This window comes from Motacilla alba, chromosome 12, assembly GCF_015832195.1.
Source record: "Motacilla alba alba isolate MOTALB_02 chromosome 12, Motacilla_alba_V1.0_pri, whole genome shotgun sequence".
In the NCBI taxonomy this organism is placed as follows: Eukaryota; Metazoa; Chordata; class Aves; order Passeriformes; family Motacillidae; genus Motacilla; species Motacilla alba.
In genome coordinates this window covers 11,759,987-11,787,686 of record NC_052027.1, presented here as the reverse complement: position 1 = coordinate 11,787,686, position 27,700 = coordinate 11,759,987, and the positions used below count along the sequence as shown (strand labels likewise).

Here is a 27,700-nt window from a genome sequence, read left to right as displayed (position 1 = left end):
TAAAAAAATGAATGTACATGGATTCTAAATATTTCAGGTTGTATGACTTTGTGTTTGACCTTAGCAGAAGATGAACTAATCCTGCAATATAATAGACTTTCATAGAGATATGGAAAATGGCTGCTTTTTTATCTCAGTTGCCATGGGAACCATCAGAGAGAAGGCCTAGCTGAGATGCAATAGAAGGTTATTAAATGTGTGCTTGTGTATATTGGAAAAATACAGCTTTTTGTCATCTTGTGTCACTCATAGGTCTTTAATGCGTAATGTTTAGGTTATTAATAAACTAACACAGGTCCATTTTTTACAGAGAACAACTGTGAATACAGCCATACAAAATTAGTACAAGTTGAACGTTTGCAAAACTTTCGAGTGCGGGCAGGGGCTGCTGCTTGCCTGCAACATCCCGTGAAAGTTTCTCTCTCTTTCCAGGCAGGGACCAGATGAGCTTTGCTGGACAGGCAGAGGGGACAGGGAGACTGTGGGTGTCCTGTCCCCAAGCCAGAATCTTGCTGTCCCCCTGGTCTGGGGGTCCAGGGCAGGGCTAGCACTATGTCATGTGCTACGGTGGTGCAGAATAAAATGATTCCGTGTCTGGTTCCTGGGCACAAGCTCAGGTACTGCCAGAGGAAAGAAGGTTGGGTGAGCCAAAGGGACATCTGTCCCTGGCTCTGGGTTGGGGGATCTCCTGCTCTGGAGCTGGGGGCTGCACACCCTGACTGGGAGGCATTTACTGTTATATAGATAGGTTTTGGGAGGGGGAAAAAAGGAAAAAAAAAAAAAAAAGAAGAAGAGAGAATAAGAAACAAGAAATAAAGAGATAATTAGAGAAAGAGAGGAAGAGAGAAAGAAAGGAAGAAAAATCTGATACTGTCCTGAGCTGGAAGGGACAGACTTCACACTAACTCTCGGAGTAAATAACTCCCTTTCTGTAAGGTTTATTTTTGTCCCTCAGAATCACCAATTGTTTCCCAAATTTGGGTTGTCTCAGGTGCCCTGTTCTGCCTGTGGCTGGGAGGTGGAGGGATCACCCAGCCCAGCCCGTGGAGGACCCAAGGCACTGGCAGGGCTCCGTGACCAGAGTTTGTGGGGGAACGAGCTGGGGGAACACGGGGAGTTTTCACTGGATTGACCCAGCTGGACCCTGAGACTGCTGAGGGCTGGGACAGGACGGGGACACAGCTGAGCCTGGCCGTGGCTTTCTGCGTGGGGACAGAGGTGCGGCCACACACTTCATCACTCCTGGAGCAGGGGCTGCCCAGGGATGCAGGTGAAGGAGGCTGTGGGTGCAGGAGTGAGTGTCGGTGCGAGCAGGTGCCTGAGGTGCCCAGGATGATGTTCACAACTCTTCTCCCTTCCCTGCCAATCCACCGGTACCTCAGCAGAGCATCCCCAAATTTCCAGGCATGCTGTGTGGCAGCACCCTGCACGGTGAGCTGCCGTCCCACCCTGCTCCCCTGGATCGCGGATGGGCAGGGGACACTCTTGTCACTCCACGGAATCCACAGCGAAGACCCGCGTGTGCCAAGAGCCCCGGGGGTGTCCCAGGCCCGGCTGGGGGCAACCCTCGTGCACAGCAGCCCCGCATCCATGCATACTAAGTAAAGCGAGGAATACATAGATTTTGCCTATCTGCCGATCAAACGCGGAGATCTGCTCTGGTAAATGATGCATTAGATGCGGTGGCTGTATTTGTTGTGTGAGTTTTGAAAGGGTTCCGATAATCTGGAAGCGAGAGATAAGGAACACCATTTATTCAGCAGCACTTTGGAACCAATTTTCAACCCTGTTCAACCCCATTCTCCAGCAGCCTCCAGGAGCCCAGGAGATAAGGATTGGGCTATTCATTATCTTCACAAGGAACAAAGATTAGCTAGCAGAGATGAAAAATTACCCCTGGATAGTAATAATAAGGAAGCTAACCTGGAGAGCTGCTGAGCCTATATTCTCCTTGCTGCTGGTGCTGCTTCTTCTCTTTTAAAATTCTCTTTTTTTTTTTTCTTTTTTTTTTTTTTTTGAATCAATATTGAAAAGGTTGGGGTTTTTTTTTCATTTTTTTTCTTTTTTTTTAATGGGGGAGGAAATCTTCCCCCACTGTCTATCATATTTTTCAATATGATATGGTTGTTACCGTGAAAGAGAGCAGAGCACGGTCCCCCTTCCTCCCAGACTTTCAGATGACATCTTTAGTACGAAAGCTTAACAGGAAAGAAAAACATCCTTCTCTTCCAGCGGGCATGAGGGGAAAATCCTGACTCCCTGCCCGTCCGGCCCCCAGTGTCTCTGGTGGCACGTGGAGGGGTGACCCGCTCTGTCCCGGGACAGCGCGGCTGGAGGGCAGGCACAGCGCGGCGAGGCTCGGCTGGGCACTGCTCCGGTCCCAGCCCCCTGAGCCCCCGGCCCGCACACCCCCGTGTGACCCCGCTTGGGGAAAAATCTGCAGCCTTCAAACCCCACTTTTCCCGTAGTTTTTCCGCCTGAGCGACAGTTCCTCGTTTCGGAGTCGTTCCGTGCCGGGCGATCCCAGGGCGCGGCTGCCGACAGCGTCTCCTCTTCCTGGGCACAAGGGAAAAAAGAGGGGATATATGTATGTATGTATTTTAATACCACATTCTTTTGTATTTTCCCCCTGCATAAATCTGGTGATGTATCTTCTCTCAGAGGATGAAGGGTAATACAGGAGGAGTAATTAAAACACTTACTTTGGAAATGGGCTGCGTGGGGCTGATAAGAATTATCTGCCGCATATCAAGGACCCTTTTTCCCCCGAACCATATCACAAAGACAGACAGAAAATGCCAGCAGAATAGGATCCCCCCCCCTCTTTTCCCTGCTCACATTTTTACCTCCATTATGATGATAATTCCTCTCCCGCGAAACTTTTCTCCTTCCCTTCCCGAACCATATTTCGTTACCCCACCACCCGCAGGGCCCCCACCGGACGCTCTGGCCTTTGTTTCTGCATTAATATGGTTTTCCTGCAGCCTCGGGCGGGGGTCCCGCCTGTCCCCCCCCGGAGAATCGCGCCGCGCCCCCGGAGCCGCCTCGCCGCGGCCCCCGCGCCCCCGTCAGCCCATGCAGGCAGCGGGCGCTGGGAGAGGGCAGCCCCCAGCCCCGCACACGCACGCCCGGCAGGGAAATGCCCGGCAGGTGAGGGCTGCCAAGCCAGGGCTGGGGCGCGCAAACATTTCCGAAAACATTCGTTCTGGCTGGATTTCTCAGTGCTCTACGAAATGTGTATTTTACCGTCTCTTTCCTAGCTATAACAACGACTCGTGGCGTAATATCTGCTCGTGCCTCTTCCAGCTTCGCTGCTGCCTCACTTACGTGCAGGTGCATAGCCCGAAAGGCTGAATTTGGAAAGGAAAGGTGTGAGAAGAAACATGAGGTTATACAAAAACCAGCTGGTCAATGTTAAAAAAAAATAAAAAATCCAAGACTCCCAAAGCATTTCCTTCACTAGAGAGGGAAAGAAAATTAATACGACTAGGAGTCATTTATAGGAATAATTGTTCCTACGAAGCGGCTCCCCCCAGCCCACCTTCCCTGGGATCAGAGGAAGAAACGAGAGGCTCGGGAGAGGCTGGGGCTGCGGCGCCCGCCGCGCCGGAGCCCGCTTTCCCTGCGCCTGGGATGTGAGTGCGTGTTGTTGGTATAATATCAATTCATTTAAAATATGAAAGTCAAGTCGCGTAGACTGTGACAGCAACCGTAACAAAAGGTGCAAGCAACAGACAATGTGATGTGCTTGTACAGATATTGTAATGATGCAAATGAAGTGGAGGGGACGAGCTGCCGTATTATGTACATAAATACACAGTGGCTCGCCGTGCCATCCGTGAATGCGGGAGAGCGAGAGAGAGAAGGGGAGGGAAAGAAGGGAGAGAGGAAAGGAGAGGGAGGGAGGAGGGAGGAAGGGAAGGGGGGAAGGAGGGAACGGAGGAAAAAAAAAAGGGCTCAGCTCGGAGCTGCTGCCAGTTTCCAGCACAGCCCCTCCGCCGGGCTGCGCGCACCCTCCGCCCGCGGCACAGCCGCCGCTCCCGTCGCGGGCAGGCGGGGAGGCTCCGGCGGCCGAACCCCTCCCCAGCCCGCGGAGCGGCCCCGCGAGGAGCAGATCTGACGCTTCCCACGCACCGTGCGGAGAACTGAAAGAAAAACGAGGATAGGCGAGAGGCAAGGTAAGGGGCCGCGGCAGCGCGGCTTTGCGCGGCCCGGGGGCGGCCCTGCCGCTGCCGAGGCGCGGGTCCCGTTGCGGGAGCGCTTCTCTCGGGGCAGTTTTCCCCAGGGACAAATCTGGCAGCGTTTGTAAAGAACGAAAAAATGTGCGGCCGGACCTCCCGGGCTGCCGCCTCCCAGCCGGCCGGGCGGAGCCCGGTGCAGCGCCCGTCTGCCCGGGGGCACCGCGGGGCTCCCCCGGCTCTGCCCGGCGGCGGGGCTCTCCCCGCATCGCACCCTGCGGGGAGCGGGGCCGCCGGGCCGTGGTTGGTTGTTTTGATTTTTTTTTTCCTTTCCCATTGTCACTGGGGTGATTATTTAAATCTCCATCTTGGAAAGTTGCATTTCACCCAGGGCGGCCAGGCAGAGATTTCCCGGAGACAGGGTGTGCAGAGAGCCCTGCGTCCCCTCCCCGCAGCTACATCCTATCTCCTCTCTCCCTTTGTTGGCAGATTTGGGCATTTAAAAAAAAAAAAAAAAAAAAAAAAAGATGCGAGGGTTTGTTCTGCCCCGAAAGCCGGCAGGGCCCGGCCCCGCTCTCTCTGCACCTGCCTGCCGGGGAGTCCTCCCGTCCCAGTCCCGTGCGGCAGCTTTACGGGGCTTTGCATGATTTAAAATTACCCAGGCACATCGGGGCACGGCCGCTCCTCTCCGCCGACTCTTTCACCCCTTCGCCTTTTTTTTTTTTCTTCTGTTTTTGTATGTGCAAAGTTCCCCTCTTTATCCTCCTTTTGCTTTGGGGTGCTCAGGCTGGAAGGCAAGAAAAAAAAAAATATAAAAAAAGAGAAGCGTCCAGGAGCGAAGCCTGCCTGGTTTTGATGCGATTTCAATAAGAAAAGCGATTTCACTAAGGGAGTGCGAGTTTCGGTGGCGGGGATTGTTCTTCCCCGGCGCACGGAGCATCTTTATTAAACGCAATTTTTTTTTCCTCGGAAGTCTGAGCTCCGGCCTGGCTCAGCCCCGCGGCTCGGGGCAGGCGGCCGCGGGGCACCGCCGCTGCCGGGCGTGAGTCGAGTTCCGTTCACCGTGCAGGGTCGGTCTCTCCCCACTAAAGTTTTGCCTGAGGAGAAACAAATCAAACCAGCGGGGTCGGCCTCGTTTCTCCCTCCTACAACAGCTCCTTCAGAAATAACCTTGAAAGAAAAAAATAATTTAAAAAAATACATAAAATTAACAAGAGATCCTGCAAACGAAATCTTTCCTGGCAGCTCCTGAAAAAGAAAATTATACCTTTTTCTGGACAAAGCTGCGCGTGTGTAACCTCTCCCTTCCCCACGCACGCATTTCTGCTCGGGAACTTACTCGAAAGGCGGTTTTGTGAACAGGCTGGGGGCTGCTCGAGGCTTTTCCTCCCCTTTATTTTGCAGCCTAGCAGCCGGGGGGCTGCGGGCACCAGGCAAGTTGCAGACAGAGTGCAGGTGAAGGCGTGTGCAGGAGCGTGTCGGGAGCGAGAGTGGGACCGAGGGTGCCCACGGTGGGGTACAAACCCCGCAGGAATCCTCTGCGGGATGGAGGATACCGTATTTACAAAAACAAGCAAAAAATTAAATTTTCCGTGATTTATTCCCCTAGTTGTATCTCTAGCGCTTTTTATTTTCTTTTTGTTTTTCTTTTTGGTTTTCCTCACTGCAGTTTAAGTAAGGGTCTTGTGGTTACGAGGTAACTGTCACTGTACAACATTATCAGGAGCCATTAATACGAGCTAGCAACGCAGGACGGGGGAGCCGGGGGAGACGAAAAGCAAAGCGGAGACAAGACCAGAGGGCCGAAAACACCGAGATTTATTATTATTATTATTATTATTTAAGGCAGAAAGTAAGAACTTTCTCTCCCCCCAAAAATCCAAGGAAGTATACCCGGCACGGGTGTGGGGGCTGCTCGCAGGGACCGGCTGGCCGGGGCTCCTACCTGGGAGCCGCTGGCAGAGCCGGCCGCTCCCCAACCTGCGGGGGAGCAGGGGCGGGACGCCCGCAGCAGGCCCTCCCAGCCCCCTCCCCGGCGAGAGCCGCCTCCCCCAGCCCGCCCGGGGCTCTGGCATCGCCCGCCGGCACCGCGAGCGCCGCGGCCCCGGGCGCTGCTCAGCGCTGAGCGCTTCTCTCCCTCTTCTTCTTTCTTTTCACGGAGTTTTCCTGCCCTCCCTGTCTGTGGGCTGCACCTCGGGGAGCAGCGGGCAATGCTGCACGGGGGGGTCTCAGCCCCCCGCTCTCCGTTCACCGGGACAGAGCGGGGCCCCGGGGGTCGCCGGGGGCACCCCAGGAAAGGGGTGTCTGCACGAGCGTGCCCTGGGGTCTGCGGGTTCTCCTCAGGTACAATTTGTCCCAGATCCAAATACCCAGAATGAAGGGGGGGGGGGAAGAGGAAGAATCCCCTCTCCGGACATGTAAATAAATGGTCCGTGTGCGGCGCCGGATTATTTGTTTTCTGCCTTCTCCCCTGCCCAGGAATAGGTGTCAACTCTATCACATGGCGCTACTAACTGTTGCTAAAACATGTTGTCGTCTCCCCCCTCCCTTAATGATATGACATCACTTGTCAATCAAATCAAAATAACCAGTTGTGCTTCCAGATCTGGGAAAGCTCCCTTATTAAAAGAGAAAAATAAATTGCAACAGCAATAATAATAATAATAATAATAAAGGTAATAAAACGGAGCCCGTAGTGCCCGGGGGAAGAAGGGGGGAAGGAAGGTAAAAGGGGGTTGGCAGGCGCGGGGTGAAGGAGTGGGGTCGGGCCGGACCCTCTCCGGGGAAGCTTTGGCAGAAAATTGAGGGAAGAGCTGCTTAACCAGCCGTGCGAGCGGCGGGCTGCGGAGCGGAGCTAAGCCGCTCGCCTCCAGCAGCCAGCGCAGTTCGCTGCTGCTCCCGGTGGGTGCATTAATTCAATTAAAAACCTCAGCCGTGCCGCCGGGGCGTTGAGCGGCCGAGACCAGAGCCGGCACCCGCTTGGCCAGAACCAGGCAGCGGGGACGGGACGCGTCGGGAATTTAAAAAATAAAATTGGATAAAATTATAAAATAGAACAAAATAAACCAACATTCTGCGAGCCGGCCGGTTAGGAAGTCTCCCAGCTCAGCCGGTCTCTCGGCAGAAATCTTTCATCCCTGCTGGAGGGGTCATTTATTTTACAAAGGGCTTTAATGGGAGGGGTTGCAGAAGGCGAGAGGTGGGTGCGAGGAGAGGCGCCGGCCGCCGGAGGAGAGCACCCGGCGGCGGGGAGTCGGTAGCCGGACCCCCGGGCCGGAGGTGGGGCGGGCGCCGGGGAAGCCGGTCCCGAGGCGGCGCGGCCGGAGCCGCCGCCGCCACCCGCTCGCCCCTTTTGTTTTCCTTCGCCTGCCGGGCCTCGGGTAACCCGAGACGGGGGCTTCAGGGAGCCCTGGCCGGGCAGCGCCGGGGTCTGCCTCGCCATAAATCAAGCCGCCTGATTAATCTTTACAATTTGTCTTTTAAAACAAACACGAACGAATTATCAGCTCGTTAACTGCGATTTTATCACCTGCCTAAAACAAACAGCCCACCCCGTCCCGTCCCCCCCCCCCAAAAATAACCCCCAAAATCGCGTCCCCGTGCTGACGGCAGGAGGGCAGTAATTAAAACATCCAAATTAATTAATAAGCATGTAGCGAGGAGCGGGATTTCGCTGGCGGGCGGGAGCGGGAGCCGGCGAGGCCCGGGCGATCCCGGCTGACCGCCGCCCTGCTCCACCGGCCGGGACTCCACGGGCGCGGCGCACCTCGGCCCCGGCCGCCTCCGGCGTGGGTACAACGAGGCGCCGAGGGGATCTACCTGCAAAGGCCCGCGTTTATTTTATAGTCACCTTTCTTTCAAAACATTAAAAAAATCCATTTTCGAGTGATACTTGAGTGAATTTGGTGCGTGTAGAAAGAAAATGCTTCGGAGGGAGAAGGCGGATTCCTGGAAAGCCCGCTTGGTTTTCTCTCTGCCTTTTAACTTTCCCTTTTTTTATTTTTTTTTTTTTTTCAATTTTTGCTTTGTTTCCCTTTCCTCCCGGTCACCACCGGACTGAGGCTCCCGGGCGCTCTCCGCAGCGCGGGGCGCATTTGCCCTCCCGAGCCCCGGCCCCTCTCCCACCAAGCCCGGCCCAGCGCCTGTCCCCGGCCTGCCCGGGCCAACCAGCCCGTCCCGGGAGAAGCCCGGCCCCACCGCCCCTTCCGCGCCCGGCAGCCGCCGGAGGAGCTGCTGCCCGGCCCCGCCGCTTGCGACCCCCCCGCAGCGGCAGGAGGGGGCGAGGGGCGCCGCGGTCCCGGCGCCACCGCACAGCCCCGAGGTCAGGGGGCCGGGAGGAGCGGGACACCCGGGCTTCGGGTGGAGGAGGCGTCAGAGCAGAGCATGCGGAGGGGGAGGGGGCGAGCGTAATCGCCTCCCCCTGTCCCAGCCTTTCGGTCCCACAGTATGGCCCCCGCTCCCGCGGGCTGCGCCGTGGGTTCCCCCGGGGGGCTGCGTTTAGGGTCCCTTGGGGGAAGGTTACAAGGGGACAACGAGTGTGGGGGGGGGAATAGTAAGAGAGGGAGCCCCAAGTCGCTCCGACCAGACGTGCTCCGCAGCGAGGAAAAGGAGCTTTATTATTATTGTTGCCATTATTATTATTATTATTGTTATTATTTTTTTAAAAGTTCATTTCCTGGCGAATTTGGCAGTGACGGGTGACGTCAGAGCCCCGGCGTCGTAGTGACTGGGGCGGTCGGGCCGGGGGAGGCCGGCTCCAGCTCCCAACCCTTGGCGCTGCCCGCCGCGGGGGCGGCCCCGGGGGCAGCAGCAGCAGCAGCATCCTCGGGGCCGCCCCGCTGCCCCCGCCCGCAGCCCCCCGGTGGGGCCCGGAGCAAGCCCGCACGGCCCCGGCCGCTCCCGCGCCCCCGGCCGCGCCGTCGGGCTGGAGCCGCTGCCCCGAGAGCGGAGGGGCTGCTCCCCGCCGCCCCCGCCCCGACCCCCGGGCAGGGACGGTGTCCGCGCCCGCGCTTAGCTAGGAGGGCTGGAGGATTGCGATCAGCGTTTCCCTTTTTCCCCGAAAGCAGCGGCTGAGGAACGGGACAGGAGCGCCTGGGAAACGGGACACGCAGCAGCGCCCGGCCTCGCTCCGGGGAGTTGTTTGTGCCTTTCCCATTATTATTATTTTCCGCCCCAAAGGCGGACCGGTTTATCCGCACCTTCGCGGGTGGCGAAGCCAGACCGGCGCCCCGGCTGCTGCCGCTGAACTGCACCACAAACTCCGCAGAAAACGCCTGTTGATTCGGGATGCACCTCCGCTCCCCTCCCCAAAGCACACGAATAATTGCAAATATTGAAACCGTGATGTTTGGGTTTTGTTATTAATTATTTTAAGAAAAATTTGTGAGGTTGGGGAGAAAAAAAAAGAAGTATTAGCGATGTCGCAGCCCCACTGGGAAGGCTGTACTCCGTCCCAGCGTCCTTGTGCCCGGCCCGGCTCCCCGGGCCCAGGGCTGCCAGCCAACCCCAGCCCGGGTCCGGCCCGAGCAGAACGGGCCGGGGAGCGAGCAGGGTCCGTCCCTGCCCTGCAGCCGGCTCGGCGCGGCCCCGCTGCCCGGGCCCTGCTCGTCCCGTCGGTCTCCGGGGTCGGCGCGGAGCCTCGCAATTATTTGTTTTTAATTATTTTTTCCCGATCCAGACAGTTATTTCAAACTAATGTGACCGGGCTGAGGTTTGTCCCGCTCCCGGCTTCGCGCTGCTGCGACCGATTTAAGGGATTTTAGCATATTTATCTCCCCGGTGCCGATTTCCAGCCCCGGGCATCCCGGCGGCGGCACTGAAAGTCACGGCTCAGCGGCGGGGCAGCACCCGGCGGAGTCGGCCCCATCGCCGAGCCCTTCCCGCACTCCATCTTCGCTCGCCCCCCCTCTCCCCACTCCGCATCCCCGCACTCCCCGGCGGGACCCCTCTGTTTGGCCGTCCCCGCCCCGCAGGGGCGTGCAGCGCCCGGGCGGGGAAAGCCCCCACGGCGCTGCCGGGCGAGATGCTGCGAGCAGGGGAAGAGGGGCGGAGGAGGGGGGTCTGCCGCGCTCCCCCCCCCCGGGCCGGCTCCGTTTGGGGCCGGGGGTGCGGCTGGGGGCGGTGTGGGGCGGCGGGATTGGCTGGCCCGGCCGCCGGCCCTGCGCACCCCGGCCCGTCTGCGGCGCCGCGGCCAGCTGGCGCCAGCGCTCATATAGGATGCGCGGGGATGGGACCGAGTCGGCCAGAGCAGCGGCTTTGCCATCTGAGTAACACTCTCCATCCAACCTCCTCTGCTCTTCCCGCGCTCGCTCTGCCTTTCCCCCCTCCTCTCCCTCTTCGCTTTTTTAATTCCCCCTCTGTTCTCCCCGTCTTCGCTGCACTCGCATCCTCCACGCCGGCATTCATCGCCACCCAGCCTCCCGCGCCGGGTAAGTGTGGGGCGCGGGGGGGTCGCCGCGCCACTGCCAGGGCGCACTCGCTGCTTTCTCTAAACACCGTTCTCTCCACTCTTCTTCTCTACCCCCTCCCTATTTCTCCCCCTCCTTTTCCTTTTGTTCAGTTGGAGTTCTTGCTAGAACTACGCTATATTAGTTCTGCCGTTCTTCCTTTTCTACCCCGCTTTTGAAGCCAGCTGGAAAAACTCCTATTGACGTTTCTAGGAGGGGGGGGGAGAATGAAACGATTTCCTTTTTTCCCTTTCCCCCTCCTCCCCTTTTTTTCCTTTTTGTTTTTAGTTAAGAGTCTGAAATGGATCTCTGTTTATTTTGTGGGGCAATGAGCAAGGAGAGAGCAAGGCAAGGAGTTTTGGGGACAGGATATTTTTGGAAGGGAGGAGGGGCTCTGCTTCCCCCTCCCCTTCCATGTACCTCTGGGAAAAGAAGCCGGCCGGGAGCCGGCCCGGCGAGCAGCGCACCCACGGCTGCCGAGCTGCTAAAGCCTCCTGTCTCTCCCTACAGGTGCTGCCCTGGCGCTTCCCCGGACCTGCCTCCGCTGCCCGCCTGCTGACGGAGGGACACGCTGACTTCAGGGGTCCTCTCCCACGCCTCAGAGGGCGCGCTCCAGTCACCCGGCGGTTTTCTTTCTAAGAAAAGCCACCCCAATCTCTCGAAACCCACCAGGCAGCGTCAAAAGCGACCCCCCGAGCAGCGCTCCCCGCCCCCACCGAGCGCCGCTCGCTCCTGGCCTGGGGGTGGGTGAAAGGGGAGGCCCAAGGCCATGGAGGTGGCCACGGATCAGCCTCGCTGGATGGCCCACCACGCCGTGCTCAACGGGCAGCACCCCGACAGCCACCACCCCGGGCTGGCTCACAACTACATGGAACCAGCGCAGCTCCTACCTCCGGATGAAGTCGACGTCTTCTTCAACCACCTGGACTCCCAGGGCAACCCTTACTACGCCAATTCCGCCCATGCCCGGGCCAGGGTCTCCTACAGCCAGGCGCACGGTAAATCAGCACCCCGGCCCCTTCCCCGCCGTCTCGGGCAGCGCTCCGGGCCCCTCCGTACGAGCCGCGGGTGTCCTGCGAGGGGGCGAGAAGTTTCACTCGGGGCCGCTTCGGTGTGTCGGAGCCGGGGAAAAGGAGATCGGAAACAGGATAGACAAGCAGGCACGGGTGGATTTTAACCCTAGGGATAACCAAGGGCTAGCGGAGGGGAGGGAAAGAAAGGGGGGAGGTGAGAGAGGAAGGGGAAACAGTGTGCGCACGGGCTAAAACTTCTCAGACACGGCTGCTTCCCGGATGCAAAATACAAACCGATTCAAACCGGCGATGGATTTTATTTGGGGGTGTTTTTAGAAGCCGAAGAAAGAGCATTACGGCAGCTGAGAAAGACAGAGCAGAAAGGGGTTTGCTGCATTTTCCCAGGAATGGGGTGGGAGGAAAGGGATTGCCTGAGTGCCCCTCCTGCTCCCCTTGCTCCTTCTGGCCGGGCTGGCTGGTATGTCCCTCAAATGGGATAGGGGGAAGGGGCTGCTGCACCAGCCTGGCTGTTCTTCCCTGGGTTGTGAAGTCTCTCCCGTGGCCTCCTGTCCTCCGGCTGCCCAACCACGGGGAGCTGGGGTCTTCCCCAGCCGCTCCGGGCTGAGCCGCCACACGCTGACCCCAAACGCTCTTGTGTTTCTACAGCCCGCCTGACCGGGAGTCAAATGTGCCGGCCTCATCTCATCCACAGCCCCGGGATCCCCTGGCTGGACAGCAGCAAGGCGGCACTGTCTGCCCATCACCACAACCCCTGGACCGTCAGCCCCTTCACTAAGACACCCCTTCACCCTTCGGCGGCCGGAGCGCCTGGGGCCATCTCGGTGTACCCGGGCAGCAGCACCTCCAGCACCGCCTCCGTGTCTTCGCTCACACCGGCCTCGCACTCCGGCTCCCACCTCTTCGGCTTCCCCCCGACCCCTCCCAAGGAAGTGTCCCCAGACCCCAACTCCACCAGCGCCGCCTCCCCTTCTTCCTCCGCCGGGGCTCGGCAGGAGGACAAAGACAGCATCAAGTACCAAGTGTCGCTGTCGGAGGGGATGAAGATGGAGAGCGCCAGCCCGCTCAGAAGCAGCCTCACCAGCATGGGGGCCCAGCCCTCTACCCACCACCCCATCCCCACCTACCCCTCCTACGTGCCGGCAGCCCACGACTACAGCAGCAGCCTCTTCCACCCGGGCAGCTTTCTGGGGGGCCCCGCGTCCAGCTTCACCCCCAAGCCGCGGAGCAAGGCCAGGTCCTGTTCGGGTGAGTGTCGCACGCCGTGGCCCTCCCGCCGTGTCCCGCCTGGAAGGGCCGCGCTCCCGGGGCTCCGTGCGGGGAGCTGCTCCGGCTGTCGGGGTCGAGCATGCGGGCTGCTGCCAGGCTGGGGGCTCGTGTTGGCCCGCGTCGGGACAGAGGGACAGGTGGCAGCTTGGTTCTGCTTTTCTGGGTTTGTAAAAGTAGGAGATGGAGCTTGGACTGGGCTCCTGTGGGTGCCAATGCACCCGGGCACTGGCCACAGGGCGCTCGAACGGGCCGCGGGACACGGGACCAGGGCAGTCAGAGCCAGCAGAGCGCGTTGTACAAAGAGGGATTTATATGGAGAAAGAAACCCGAACCTTTTCCTCGGAGAAAAGCAGGCCTCAGGCTCCCGAGGGGCTCAGGCTCGACCCTGCTCCCTCAAGTCAGGCAAACCCCCATGGATGACACATGGGGACTTTCCAGAGATAGGTATTTCTCCCTCCGTAATTTCCACTTCTCTCCATTAACACCACCCAAAGCTCCAGTGCAAGATGAAAGCGAAACTTCCCTGGCCTGTCCCCTTCAGATCGCAAAGGGCCTTTTTCTCTTCGCGTTTTACAAGAGATAAAGTTCAAATATAGTTTACATACCAGTGCAAAAGACTAAGGTGTCCAGTCACTGCTAACTTACTCCAGCCTAACTTTAACTAGAAAATACTTCCCCCCCCCTTTTTTTTTTTACCCTGAATCAGACATATCTCTGCTTCCAAACAACTGCCTGCAGACCTTTCCCATGTTCACTCTTCCTTGCATTTCTTCTAAAAGTGCAGTCCTGAATCTGTAAATTAGACGATGATCAAAGTTTTGACCCCTCTTTGAAATCACAGTAGTTATACAGCTAGATACAAATTATGACAATTTATGTAATTCTACTGACTTTCTTGGTATAATATTATCACCAATGGAAGGAAATTAACTGCAATATATTGGGGCTGAATTTAGACAGTCCTTTAAAAATAAATGGCCCTATAGGCGTTAGCATATGTATTCCATTGAACATATTTGCCTATGAATACACTACATGTTTTTATTTAAGTAGACAATAATTTAGAAATGTGATCTCTTCGGAGTTTTGCAACAAAAATACCAGCTATTTTACAAGCTCATCAGTACTGTTTCAAATGATTCCTCGGAAGGGAAAAATACATTCTTTCTCTGCCGTGATTTCCAGGCAGTTGCTACTACGTGTATGCATTTTTAGTGCACAGAAGAGAAGCTACAGGCAATGAGTAGCCCAAACCTCCTGAGTCTGGAATCTGGCTCAAGATCCAGGTCTCTGAAGACAAGAAGGATCCTGAGTAGCTTTTTAAAAATTTTTGTCCCATAGCTGCTGCTGATTTTTAGATGGGGGAAACAAGGACCTTTTTTCTTTTGTTTTACAGTTGCTTTTTTTCTTCTTTTTTTTTTTTTTTCTCCCTCTGTAAGGGAGCTCCCAGCGTAAGGAACTGGGGAAAGTTCGTGACCACTCAGTGTTTTTGTAGGAAAACTAAGACTCACGACAGGACGACTCCTGCAGCTTCCTGCCCTAGGAGGGACAAGAGCTACAAATGCAGTGCCGCAGAGTTCCCCTCATTTCTCACTCTAGACTGTGTTGTTTAAAAACTACCCATTCCCTAGATTAAGGCAGACACGAGCCCCGCTGAACTCAACATGGCCTGCTTCAGTTATTAGCAAAAAGAATTTCCTTTCCAGTTAAAGACTGTAGGATTTGCATAAACGGTATTAAGAGAGATTTCTATATTAAGCAGACCTGCCCTCAAACCATCCAAGGCAAATGAACTTTTAGCAGGAAGCTTTCTGATGCAGAAACAGATATCTTGGATTTACATGTTGTGTTTTATTTAATGCAGCCATTCTACAATGCTATGTTTACCACACTGTACTAAAACTAATAATGAAGGTAAACTGCTCCTTACCAAATCCAAACTGGACTGCTGAAAAATCACAGAAACAGAAAAGCACTCAAGCCTGTTTTTTTACAGTGATGTCCAGTGAAACTGAACTTTCTCAAAGAACAGCATTTTAACAGCGTTTTTATGCCTTTAGAATAAAAATCATAACTGAGACTCTGGTATTTTGTATCCATTCCCAGTCTGCTCGGCTCTACTTTCTCATCCCGTAGCATTTGCAACAGAAAAGAAAGTGCAGAATTGGAGGTCTTTTTGCTCAGATTTATTTCTAGAAAACCTCTTCCTCTGACTCTGTCTCTAAGGTGTTACGTGTTTGCAGGTGTGTGTTTGTGTGCATGGTGTTTCTGTGGCTGGGGCACACAGGATTTCACCACCGGAGTGCAATAGATCCGGGAGGGGAGCGGTGCCCAGTGAAGACTCAGGGAGTTCTTGCTGTAATGATAACTTCCATCTGACACAATAAGAGTGTCACTCTTTCTCACTTTGCAGAGAGTGCTGCCTATTCCTGATCATGACATAAAATACTCCCTGGAGCCTGGGAGTTCTTAAAACACTGAGCTCCTTGCTGCCTGTACTGTAGATGTCACTGCTGTCTGGTTGAGCTTAATTAACAGAATTAACACACTGTTTTGACTTCTGAAAAATGCCCAAAGGACAATGCAGAAAGATTTTGTGAATTTGTTTTTAAAGAAAAAAAAAAAAAATCTGTTTTCTTGGTGTTTCCATTTAGAAGGCAGAGAGTGTGTGAACTGTGGAGCCACTGCTACCCCCCTCTGGAGAAGAGATGGCACCGGGCACTACCTGTGCAACGCCTGCGGGCTCTACCACAAAATGAACGGTCAAAACCGACCTCTCATCAAACCCAAGCGAAGGCTGGTAGGTGTCTTTATTTCTCCTGGGTTTGGGGATAAATAAGGCAACGGGACCACACACAGGCACGAGCCGGTCGTGCCTCATCTCAGCTCAGCCCCTGCGTGGAGCCGAGCTGTACTGTACGGGGTCAGTCACGGCGAGGTCACTGCCGTGCCTCGGGGCACATCTCCCCCTCCGCCCCCATCCCGGCAGGACCACCGAGCCCGCCTGTGTCCCGAGCCTCCCTGCCGCTCACGGTGCATGCGGGATATCGTGTGTCCTTCTCCCCGTTTGTCCTCAGATGACAGCTTTTAATTTAATTCCTCATTCACTCGGCCTCTTGGGACGGTTTGGGCACACACTGGGAGCGAAAGGGTTATGAGCATGAATGTCCTCCACCATGTACTAAAAAAAAGTTCCAGCTCCAGAAAAGCAAAACAAATCAGATGAGTCAAAGCTACTGCTCCCTACTTTAAAATTATTTCTATAAAAGCCATGAAGTAATTTTCACTCTTATATTCTCTGGCAATATTAATATTGGTTCCCTCCCCAGACAAACCCCTACTGTTAAAAAAAATCTTATTATTTTTCCATGGAGTCACCTATACTTTGTATTTTCATTTGACTGATTAAAAAAAAAAAAAAGTCCTTTCTAAGCTCCTGGTAGTAGTTTCCTATCCGGATATCTGTACGTTAAAGATAATGAAACTTTGTGTATCTGTTTCCTGACTCTAAAAGCTTTAGAGAGTTTCTATAGGCAAGCCTTGCCAGTCATGCTTGCTGTTTTGAAATTTCTAATACACTCTACTCCGCAAATAATGCGTAAAATGCTAAGAATAATAAATATATTTTTTGGAGCTTTGTGATTTATGGTGCCTAAGTCTCCTAGCTATTAGTGGGCAAATATCAATGAGGTTTAGAGAGCAGAAAATTGGCATTACTGTTCTAACACTGGGATGGGATATAGAAGATTTCTGTCCTGAGTCAGAATTTCAGCTATGTAAGCTTCTTAATGACTTGCCTCCTTAAGTGACTGACATATAGAAAAATGTTAAGACAACAGTGTAACACTATCGTCTCTCAAGCTCAAGTGCTTTCCAGACTGAGCGGGACAGGCCATAGAGTTAAGCAGCATAGTTGAGTATCAGTAAGCCATCTCAAATATGCAAACACAGGTCTCCACCTTCCAGTGTGTTGGGAGACTGTTATACTTAGCTCGCTGTGCAGGGTTTGAGGGGCACTAGAGAGGTTGTCTTGTAGCGTTTAGCTGTTTAAATGTTTAGTTTTAATTGATTTACAGCTTTGTTTATTGCCCCTTTTTCCACTGTAGTTGGCTTGTTTGCGGGGGAGAGGAGGTGGCCATCTTTGGGAATTCGTTCATCTGCCATGCAATAACAAAGTGATCATATTAATAATGTCAGCATTTGGACGTCTGGCATTAATTGTGTTTGGGTTGCATGAGCGCATTTGCAGTGGGGGGTACCCCCTCTTTCTGCCTGTGGCCGGTTCTCACAGGCGAGTAAGGCCCCGAAATAGATGAGTCTCCTAGGGCCTGATTCTTGCCTAAAGCTGCTGAACCGTCCATCAGCTTTGGGAAAGTTACAGGGGGCCATGGCATGAGTCAGGAGCAAGTGAGAGCAGAGCCCTGTGCTCCTCTTCGGTGAGCGGGCCGAGCTGTGCTTGCAGCGGCGCCCGCTCCCCGCCGGGGCCGGAGCACCCCGGGCCAGGGGAGCACCCCGCGTTCTCGGGAATGCCACCGCCTGCGACTGGCCCTGTCACGGAGATGCCCTGTGCATTCCTGTGAGCTTGGCTGGGCTTCACCCCATGGCTCTCCATGGCTGACTCCATGCAGAAATACCCAGGGAGCAAGGCCCCGGGAACGACTGCGATTGATGCGCTTTAGGAAGTAAACTCCCATTTAAGAAAATACCGAGCGCTCAGTCTTCATTCAGCAGCACAAAATAGACTTGGTGTTTCGACCACTTCTAGAGGCAGGGCTGAGGGTTTCTAATACAAAATAATTTCCCAAAATATGGGGTGCAGTTAGCCTGTCCATAACACTTTGTACGTCACTGTCCATGCACAAAGGACGCTTTATCGCGGGCTCTGTGGACAAGGGCCCGTCCAGGAATCACGGGCGCCTGCACTGCTACTTTTCCTGTTCTTGTTTTGGGAGGTGGGTGAATGTTTGGGCTTTTTTCTTCCCCCTCACCTTGGTTTCAGCAGAACAATGGTTTTATGAAAGGGTGGTGGATTTTTTTTTGGCGGTTTTGTTTAATTTTAAGACAGTTGTTTGAGGGCTTGTCAGCCAAGGAACTAAGTAGGGACAGAGGCGGCAGACGGGGGGGTCAGCGGAATCATTGCTGCAAGGCATGAAATTTGGTTTGCTAAATATTTAAAGAAAGTTGGAGCCGGTTTTGTTTTCTCCCTTTCACTTGTAAATGCAAACTGAATTGTCAGCGATGGCTCTGATAAATACTGCACCCAGCTAAGCAATGTGGTTCATTTTCTTTTGTGTCCACCTTTCAAGGGCCAGAGTAGGGGTAAAAATCACATTCTTAAAGATTCTCTGTTTTCAAACCCAGTCCCAACATTGGCAAAGACTAAATTCGTCATTGAAGGAAAAGAAAAAGGCAAATGCAATTTCATGACTGACGCGTTCTAGAATCCTGAAAAGGGAAAATTTGAAAAAGTCAAGATTATTTTTCCTCCCTCTAAAATTTTTTGTTTGCAGAATCAGAGATTCATTGTTTCTCTCCTTACTTCCGTTGCACACAGAGTGCCATGGGGCTTGAAAGTTTACATAATATAATATTTAAATTTAAATAAAAACATAATATCCATAAAACTTAAACCGGCAGCAGCTTTCCTCCGGCCCTGATGATCTGTAAAATCTTAGTAACAAGTTCTCCCCAAACTAAATATCGAGTCCAATTTGACCTTTCTCACGATCTCTCTCCACCTGGTGATACATTTTAATTTTCTTTTTCTTTTGGTTAGTCAGCGGCCAGGAGAGCAGGGACTTGTTGTGCCAACTGTCAGACAACCACCACGACCTTATGGCGACGTAATGCAAACGGGGACCCAGTTTGTAATGCCTGTGGACTCTACTATAAATTGCACAATGTGAGTATTTACTCATCTCATGTGTCGCTGCTTGCCTAGTGTGGATTGATGTCTTAACTGCATGGTGTACACTAGGCTTTTATTGGTTTCAGGGGTTTGGTTGTTGTTTTATTCCTTCCCCGTCTCTAAGGTTCCCCTGGGAAGTGACAGCCGTTCTTTGTCAGCATAGTGATGCTAAGTTCAGTGACATTACAATGTATTAGCTTGGCTTCTAGCTTGGGCAAACCAGGCCAAACAGAGCTGCCACACTTGGTTTTAACTAAGTGGGTTTTGTGTGCTGCTTCCCTCCAGAAACAGAGGCCATTTGGAAGGGGCCCTGTGCAAAAATTAATCCTGATGGGCTATCTCCATTCTGACTTGTAAAAAAATAATTGTATCTAAGGCTTAGTTGTATTATTTAATTTTTTAAAAAATAAATTAATCCTAAGCAGCAATGCTTGATACGTTAGAACATTATTTACGCTGTAGGTAACAGAGGTTACTGGTACAAGATTGCTCATGTCTCAGGACTGAATTTGGGTCAGCGTGTGCCTCCTAGTTTGATCTTCTATTAGGAAATTAATGAGGACTGAGGGTAAGCCTACAGGAAAGAGAGTCATCAGCTGCCAAATTCAGTTCAATTTGTTTTTCATGTCTAGGGGTTTTTTGTGTGTGTGGTTTTATTAAACAAATCAATATAAACAAGTTCTGCAGAGAGAAACACCATTTTTTTTTTGCCAGAAAAAGGTCTCCATCCAGGAAAAACACATGGGGGCTGTCCAAATATTTTCATTTTTGCACAATAAAGTCATTTGGTCTGCATGAGCCTGATTTTCTCATTTCTTGCAGGTGAACAGGCCTCTGACCATGAAAAAGGAAGGAATTCAGACCAGGAATAGGAAAATGTCCAACAAATCAAAGAAAAGCAAGAAAGGCACTGAGTGTTTTGAGGAACTGTCCAAGTGCATGCAGGAGAAGTCGTCTCCCTTCAGTGCTGCTGCCCTTGCCAGTCACATGGCACCCATGGGGCATTTGCCCCCTTTCAGCCACTCTGGACACATCCTACCAACGCCTACCCCCATCCACCCATCTTCCAGCATCTCATTCGGACACCCACATCCATCCAGCATGGTTACAGCCATGGGATAAAACCTGATGACCAAGAGACCCATCCAGATATTGAGAACATGGGACTTTGCCTAAGATGACACCAAGTAAGACAATGTTCTGCCAAGAGGAGAATGTAGGGATGGCAAAAGGAGACCTTTGCTCCCATGTGGTTAACTTTTAATGCTGGACTAAAACCTTGCAAACGATGGGTCTTCTGCAGAAATGTGTAGTGGTGCCTGTAATGCACTTTGCCCCCTCAGGTATAAGAAAAAAGAACTCACCTGTTCGATACTTAATGGTCCAGCAGGAAGTAAAAGATGGCAGAAGCTGAAAGAGAAGGCTTGGAACTGGTTTTCCTTTCTCTCTTTGTTATTACTGTGAATATTGTAAAGAGATATAAGCAGTCTCCCAGGATGGAACTGGCTCACTGGGAGCCAGACATGCTGGATTTCTATTGCGGACTTTGTTTGGGATAGGGAAAAAAAGAAGAAAAAAAGCCAAAAAAAGAAAAGAAAAGAAAAAAAAACCTAAAGAAAGAAAAGGGCATCTATTAAACCATAAGTTTTAAAATCAGACACAAAGTCATATTTATTTTGTTTTCCACAAAAGGCCTCAACCCCTCTGATTGCATGTTTTTGTGCTGTCATTTGCAATGGCTACCCTGTAAGAAAAGCTGCCTTCAAAACAAGGAGAGGGGAAATGTACTCAACAGCCCTCTTGGATTAGCTCCATCTATCTTCCATACCAAAGTTACCAGGAAGGGGGAAAAGATTGTGAGGGCAAGGAACAAAGCAAAAACGTAGCCATAATACGGGATTTTAATATACCCAAGATGGTGATTATTTTGACACAATTCTTTCATTCTTCTCCCTAACATGAAAGATTTATTTTAAAAAAGAGCCCCTCTCCCAACTACCCTATTGTTCCTCAAACCAGACAACCTAGGTCAGACAAATTGTCGGGAAAAAACTCGAGAGAAGGCAATCCTGCACTAGCAAGGGGTGATAGCTGCAACACAATTTTGGTAAATGCCTGCAGAAGTTCTAGCACAGCCAAAACTCTAATGGGGCACAAAAAACATCCTGCTTGCAGACTTTAGAGGTTGAAGCATTTTGTTCTGTTGTGTTGGCAGCTGTCGCTTAAAAATGCAGATTAGCTGCTTGGGTAAACTTGGGGCAGTGTGGCCACCACATCCACATGCAGCCAGCGCGTGCTGTCTCAGGCACCCACCCCGCTGGAGTCCGCCGGGAGGAAGGGCAGAGATGAGGCTGAGATCACTGGAGAGGGGAAAAAGAGAGACAATCAGTTTGAGCTTCACACATCCATCAAATCCCAGATGCAGAGACAGCTGAGGGAGAGCATCGTTCCAAGGGGAACGCCTGTTTACCGTAGCGGATTTTATACGAAAACAAGAAAAGAATAAAAAAAAAAAAATTCAATCTCCCATTATGAAACCATATTGTACGTAAATGACCGAAAACAAAGCTATTGCCAATGCGAAGTGTATTCTATTGATTGTTATGATCTGATGCCTCTCGTGAACACAAGCTCCAGTATAACATACGGTGTACATATTTAGGTATACTTCTGATGAAAATGCCCCAATGAACAGAGGGGTTTGATAATGTAAACCACGTAAGCTTAACTCTGTGAAAAGCTTTTTATTTTATTTTTTTAAATTTTAACTATTTTGTTGTTGGGTTTTTCTTTTTCTTTGTTTTTTTTTTGGATCAAGCCAAATTGTATCTTTACTGCAAAAGTCCTGCTTTAAAGAAAAAAACAGAATGAAACAAAAAAAGGATGTATGTAAATTTTTTTAAGCCTGTAATTTTTAAGCCTACTAAAATGTAGTATTTTATAATTAAGAACCAAGCAGCCATGAAAATCCTGCTTTCCTCTTTTTTTTTTTTGGTCTCCATAGGCATATAGGTGCACTTTGTAAAGAAGTGGAAATAAATGGGAAACTAAATTGGTTGGGAGAAATCATAAGAATTTTTAATCTACTGAGGTAAAAAATTAGGTCCTTTTTACTTTTTACCTTTTACAATGGTACAGTTGTACATTATTTGTACCCAACTCAAATTTCTGTAGGATTTGGGCAGAGGGGAAGGGGTGTGGGTGTAAGACAGGGATTACTGATACAGTTGACAAAGTGCAATATATTGTCAGTCACTGCAGCATAGACAACAGCAGTTGAGATTTAAATTATTTTGTACTTGTATCAGCATAAAAAAAATTCTTCAGTATTTTCTGTTTTTATTTTAATTTTTATTTTGCTTATTTTTGGATTAGTGAACTAAATTATTGTTAATTATGTACAACATGTTTATATATTGTCTGTAAAAAGTGTATGCTTTCCTCATATTCCTTCAAGGTGAATATTGCTAAGAATAATAAATACCTTTTTTGTGAAACTACCTGTGCCCTGCTTCATGTCATAAAAGCTGCTTTTAGTAGGGAGAGAGGAAAAATTAATGTCATTGTTGCCAGTAGAATTATTAGGTTATACTTTATGCAGAGCAGGCTACGATATTTTGAAACCCTAACAGGGTAGGACAAAACAAGGCAGTTAAAGAATGATTTAGTGTTGGAAGCACAGGTACAAAAGCTCATTCTCCAGTGTTTTGGAGAAACTGGAAAACAAAGGTCAAGCAGTTACGTGTGCCTAAGTTTCTAAGCTAGTTTAAATTCTGAGGGAGCAGCCACATTGGAGATGATGAACTGTGGTTTCTCTTGATTTTTTTTGGTGTGTTTTATTAAAGTGTTTAGAGAAATACTTGTACATTAAAAACACATTTTAAAAGCACTGTAAACATAGAAAAGAGGCCAACTGCTTAATGGATTTCAAGGCAAGACCTGTATTAGACCAGGGAAAGTTCTCCAAAGGAACACTCTCCACCTGGAAACCTGTTTCTTGCCATTTGTCGTCATCAGTGGCATGAAGGGAGCAAGGAGGGGTGGACAGCCTGGAGCTGCTCAGTGCTGCCCTGAGTGCAGGGAGGTGTGCACATGGACTGCCATGTGAGGATGGAGAAAAGTGCTTACCAAACAGATCTTCCATGACACCAAAACTTTGCAGCTGCTTTCATCACACAGTCAAGTTTGACCCACGCAAGGAACCCACTGGGGCCTTACAAAGTGAAGCAAAGTCCTGCAAAGTCACCCTGCCATGTGTAGGGGTGGGCATTGCTGCTGCTGCTGCAACAATATTTTCAAGAAAACTGCTAGTGAATTTTGGGTTTCCTCCTTTGACCTCCTCTGGAAACCAGCCTGGGGATAACTCTTTACTCACTAAGGGAAAAAATGACCTGGGTTCCTTTTTCTGTGTGTGTGTGTGAATTCCAGCTCTTTCTAGCAGTGCTTGTCTTTCCCCCTGCAGCCTCCTGCCCAGCCCTGGTTGCAAGCCCTGCTTGTGAATACCACAGAGCTGCAGCAGCTCTCCATGTGCTGAAGGAAAAACACACAGCTGGGACAAGGCCTTCCTGCATCATTTCAGAGGAGTTAATCATCTCTCTAACTTGTTCAGCAAGGCTTAGTGCAAACACCCATTAAAAAAAAAAAAAAAAGAAAAAAAAAAGAGGCAGTTTATAGCATACTGTGCAAGTTTCATTTAAAAAGAAACATGTTCTTTTTCAGACAGGTTTAAAATGAGATTATAACTAAACTCAGCCTCCCTCCATCTTTGAATAGCTGAGAAATGAGAACTAGCAATATCTCTTTAAAATTTGGAATAATCAAGCTGTTTGCTTTGGTTGCACAGCACACATCCCATTCAGGTTGTGATGGTGGCTTACCTGGGGGCTGCCTCTCTGCCTCTTTGCTGCTTTGGTTGGATCCACTGACAGAACTGGGGCCATAATCCATCAGGCTGTCAGGAGGGGTGGTGCATCCCCCAGCGCCCGGAGGAGCGTGCTTCTCTGAGCGGGGGCTTCAGCAGTTCCTGCAACGCAGATAATAAATAATCCCATGTTTGTCAGGTGGCACTAATCTGTGAAAGATCAAACCATCTCTCTGCAATGTGTGTATTGTGTTTGTCTCCAGACATTTCGCATAGCAGAAGAAAAACAAACAGCAGGGAATGGAAATGGAGCAAGTGTGTAAAGTTCAACGTAAAGTGTAAGCACAGAGCAGATATCAAGGCAACAAATTGGGATTTATAGTCCTTTCACTACCACCAAACACTGGGGGACAGGATTTTTGTGAGGGGGGAACCCTGACATTACTTGCCTTTGGTTCCTGTTGTTGGGATTATTGTTTTAAGCGGTGCTTAATTGTCATGTCTCCACGGCCACATCAAAAGCCAAGAAGATTAGGTTACAGGGAGTGTTTGATGTCAAAATACAAAATAAATAAAAGGGAAGCTGAAAAGGTACTGTATTTTCCATGATATCTACTGAGGTTTTTGCTTCAAACATCCCTCTTTTTATTATTATTTTGCAAAGGTTGCACTTTTAGTGACAAGATTTTATTTACTTACTTTCAAATGGCTCCACTCCTTTCCTGCAAGAGCTCGAAAGGGTTAATATCCCCTCTTTGATGGCAAACATGGTATAATTAACGCAAACTTCTTAAGTATCCTGGTGACCTGTAGATGGCCACATGAGAATTTTGTTATTTACTGACTTGCCAAACGTTTATTGCTTATAGAAGGACAAGTGGGAAGCAGGCATTAATTTTGATGCTGTTATCTGTGATTGCATGTAAAGTTCATAGCAGAGAGTGCCTATATGTCAACTGCAATTAAGCATTTTCCCAGTTTTTAAAAAAATTAATTCACTTTGGTGGAGGGGGCTGGGGCAGCAGATTTACAAACTGAGCTCCTGCCCATCCGCAGAGCAGGCGTGACACAGCCAGAAATAGGACAACTTCCCCTTACCTGCAGGCTGCAAAAGAAAACAGTCTGGCGCCATGGAGCATTTGATCCTTGGCTCCTCTGCAGAGACAGTCAAATCAGGACCAACTGTGGCAGGGCAGAGAGGGATATTTTGAGGTGAGGCATCTCCCCTTGGAAATTAGCCTGAAAAACAAAAATGAAGCCAAAAGCGGCTATCAGGTGAGTATGTTCATTTATCACCAACCTGGACTGGATTAGAAAGCATGATCTAGAAGTAAAATGCTTTGTTTAGCCCAATTCCCTGGGCCATCTGGTCCTTGCAAGTAAACATTTCTGAGCGTGGGTAAGTGACTGTTCTTTGGGCATGGTGATATGAGTGCAAACCAGGCTGCTCTGAGTCTAACAGATCAAACCTCAGCACCAGGGCAGCTGGCTGGTGCCGACTCAGAGACACCATTTGCTTGAACAGCTTTGGGTGCAATTCCCTGTGGTGCCAGCTTTGCAGTCAGCCCTGGTGGTTCAGTCTGATGTGTCCCTGCCAGAGCCAGAGCTTGTCCTAAATCCAGGGCTCACATTGCACCAAGGTGCTGCTGGGAGGTCTAGGACCCCTGTCAGAAGAAACTCATGGGAGACACTGCAGAAGTGCCCTGCCCTGCATTTGCAGTAAGAGCTAAGTTGCATTTCTGAGCACCGAAAGCGCATCTGAACAAAATGTGGCTGCAGGGTGAGAGATACAGCAGAGAAAACTTCCAGCAGGTACAAAGACAATAGTGAACTAACCCCTCCTTCAGGGAAAGGCTTTGACATACCACTGAGGGAGGGAACTGCTACTGTTTGGTCTATAAAAACCTGAATCAGGGAAGTATAATGTTAGCCCAGCCTATACAGCAGCACCAGGCAGAAAACAGCCACTTGCCTGTGTCCTGCATGCTCCTCTCTCTGTGGTTCTGCACTCTGGGCTGCAGGGAGTTATTTGGGGAAAAGCTGACTCTGGCTCAGGAGGGTCAAGAGCCTGTGTAAATCATTTGGAGTTGGGCCTATCAATCCCACAGTGTGAACATGGACCCTTGTTTCTTCTAACACCTGCTTCACCAAAGTCTTCCCCATTGCGTTTAGTTTCCTCTGGCTCTAGATTCAGCTCCTGTCTGCTCTCTGTCAGGCAGAGAGTACACGGCAGATTTCTTTACCTGGGACATTTTGTTGTCTATTTAGTTGTGATTTTTGTCTCTGGTTCTTTAGTTCGCTCCCACTGGTCCACATTGGCATTCTGGTGGCTGGTTATACTGCTAGGGTGATCTCAAGGCAATCCCTACTGGATTTTGCTGTAAAATACAGATTATTTTAACATCTCCTGCTTTAATTCAGCCCATCCATTATTTTATTTTATTTTTATTTTCTTTTTTTATGGATCCTTGAAAAATTTGGAAGTAAAACCACCCCATGCTGAGTGTTAATCATAGGTAGAAGAGAACTAGATGAACAAAAAGGAACAGACCAAATTGTTCACATAACCTTTGAGCCCACAGGCACTGTGGACGGCACACTATTTTCTTCTTTCCAAGCATTACTCCCAGCAGCACATGAAATATGTTCTTGATGAAAAAGCACATCTCTGAAGGCAGACCACTGCCTGACTTGTGCCAGGACTCACCCCATTCCCTCACACACTCGCTTTCTGATAACAAGCAGAATTACAGCACTCTGTGCCTCAGTTTACCCTCGCAAAGCAGGCATAAAGAAGACATGACCTGCCCTATCAGCTACACACAAGTGTTAACTTGCTCCAGCCTAGCAAACTTCAGGGCAAGTTCTAACAAATGTCAGTGTGTGGTGCGTACTGATAGGCATAGGGAAAGGGCACAGCACTCTCTAGGTTAGAAGCTCCTCCCTGCGTCTGCTGGGGAGCTGCTGCACTGCTCTTACCACCTCCATACAGCTGTTTGTGGCACAGATGACACACAGGAGACATTAATCATTGGAGTACATTCCCCGGCTGATTCCAAGCGCTGACCACACAGCCTCACGGAGAGCCCCACGCACACGCAGAGCCGCACGCAGCGCCTCCAGCCCGGGCCCATTGTGAAGCAGCCCTCTCGCCATCTCCCATGCTGTCAGCCCCTGACCTTCCTTTCACATGCTCTAATGGTCACCAGAACACTGCAGAGAGAACACAGCCCTGGGATTAAATAACCCTAATTTGTCTCCAGGCCTTTCCCCCTCCTTCCCCTTACCTCAGTCTCCCGCGACTTAACGTTTAAAACAGCTGAAGTTTACAAAAAAATCAAAGCTCCCAATAGGCCCAGATTGTCTAAATACGGAAAACAGGAAGTGAGTAACCTTCAACGGGAAATTGTTCATCCGATGGAGGCCAAGACCCAGGGCCCGGTGCTTTGCAGTCCTGCCCAGCCCGGCAGACACAGCGTGTACCGAGTGGACACTCCGAGCTTGGCAGGAGGGAGCGGCTGGGGGAAACTTTTGCTTCTCTCGCCATCATGTCGCGGCTGTCTCAAGAAAGGAGATGGTGCTTGCTCCCATACAGAACAGTAGAAGGGCAGCTGGAAGGGTTATTTTTAAGAATGCTGGGGATGGGATGGAGAAGCAGACAAAGGTCGGAAGGGAAAAGGGAGAAGATACATGAATCCTAACTAAAATGGTCTCTGGCTTCCTAGGAGAGTGAAGATGGCAAGAGAGCACTGCAAATGGCATTGGGCTCCTTCCAGAAGGGCGGGGAGAGATTTTGTGTGACAGCCCACTTGATGATGAAAAGGAGAACACTTCATTTCCTACGCAGTGAGAATAATAATTTCTTTTTGTTGAGTAACTTGCCTGCTTCCCCCCGCCAGGAAAGATCCCAATTATTTTACCGGGTGTTTATCTAAGGCTTATATTATTCACTCCTGAACTGCAACCATTAGTGGGGTGGAACACAGCAGCTGTTTAAAAACTCAAAA

The 27,700-nt window shown here is 50.8% G+C and overlaps 1 protein-coding gene and 2 long non-coding RNA genes across 9 annotated transcripts; 1 reads left to right on the top strand and 2 right to left on the bottom strand.

Annotated features, from left to right (window-relative positions):
• On the bottom strand, positions 1-15,569 carry LOC119706144. 3 transcript variants are annotated; one of them, XR_005258421.1, is made up of 5 exons: positions 13,257-15,569; positions 11,515-11,697; positions 4,837-4,965; positions 3,247-3,350; positions 1-2,556 (listed from the first exon to the last, which is right to left on the bottom strand). It is a non-coding gene; the product is annotated as an uncharacterized LOC119706144 (long non-coding RNA). The 3 variants fall into 3 exon arrangements; XR_005258422.1 differs by lacking the exon at positions 13,257-15,569 and adding an exon at positions 12,783-12,920; XR_005258420.1 differs by lacking the exon at positions 13,257-15,569 and adding an exon at positions 5,518-5,716 and having other exon boundaries at positions 11,515-11,643.
• On the top strand, positions 3,272-22,329 carry GATA2 (GATA binding protein 2). 4 transcript variants are annotated; one of them, XM_038149382.1, is made up of 6 exons: positions 3,272-4,178; positions 11,135-11,622; positions 12,304-12,903; positions 15,579-15,724; positions 18,701-18,826; positions 19,655-22,329. In XM_038149382.1, exons 2-6 carry the CDS (start codon positions 11,394-11,396, stop codon positions 19,952-19,954), a joined length of 1,401 nt encoding a protein of 466 aa, XP_038005310.1. In that variant the 5' UTR covers positions 3,272-4,178; positions 11,135-11,393; the 3' UTR covers positions 19,955-22,329. The 4 variants fall into 4 exon arrangements, with proteins under 4 accessions (XP_038005310.1, XP_038005308.1, XP_038005309.1 ...); XM_038149380.1 differs by lacking the exon at positions 3,272-4,178 and adding an exon at positions 9,084-10,606; XM_038149381.1 differs by lacking the exon at positions 3,272-4,178 and having other exon boundaries at positions 10,619-11,622.
• Positions 22,330-23,742: 1,413 nt separating this feature from the next.
• On the bottom strand, positions 23,743-27,097 carry LOC119706183. 2 transcript variants are annotated; one of them, XR_005258424.1, is made up of 5 exons: positions 26,673-27,097; positions 25,937-26,071; positions 24,792-24,932; positions 24,393-24,500; positions 23,743-23,855 (listed from the first exon to the last, which is right to left on the bottom strand). It is a non-coding gene; the product is annotated as an uncharacterized LOC119706183 (long non-coding RNA). The 2 variants fall into 2 exon arrangements; XR_005258425.1 differs by lacking the exon at positions 25,937-26,071 and having other exon boundaries at positions 26,981-27,041.
• Between the last annotated feature and the right edge of the window lie 603 nt (positions 27,098-27,700).

Bases quoted from the DNA above. Each gene is read 5' to 3' on its own strand.
- GATA2 (XM_038149382.1), top strand. From the start codon at position 11,394: ATGGAGGTGGCCACGGATCAGCCTCGCTGGATGGCCCACCACGCCGTG. The intron at 11,623-12,303 runs GTAAATCAGCAC...GTGTTTCTACAG, and splicing joins CTCCTACAGCCAGGCGCACG to CCCGCCTGACCGGGAGTCAA. The intron at 18,827-19,654 runs GTGAGTATTTAC...CATTTCTTGCAG, and splicing joins TCTACTATAAATTGCACAAT to GTGAACAGGCCTCTGACCAT.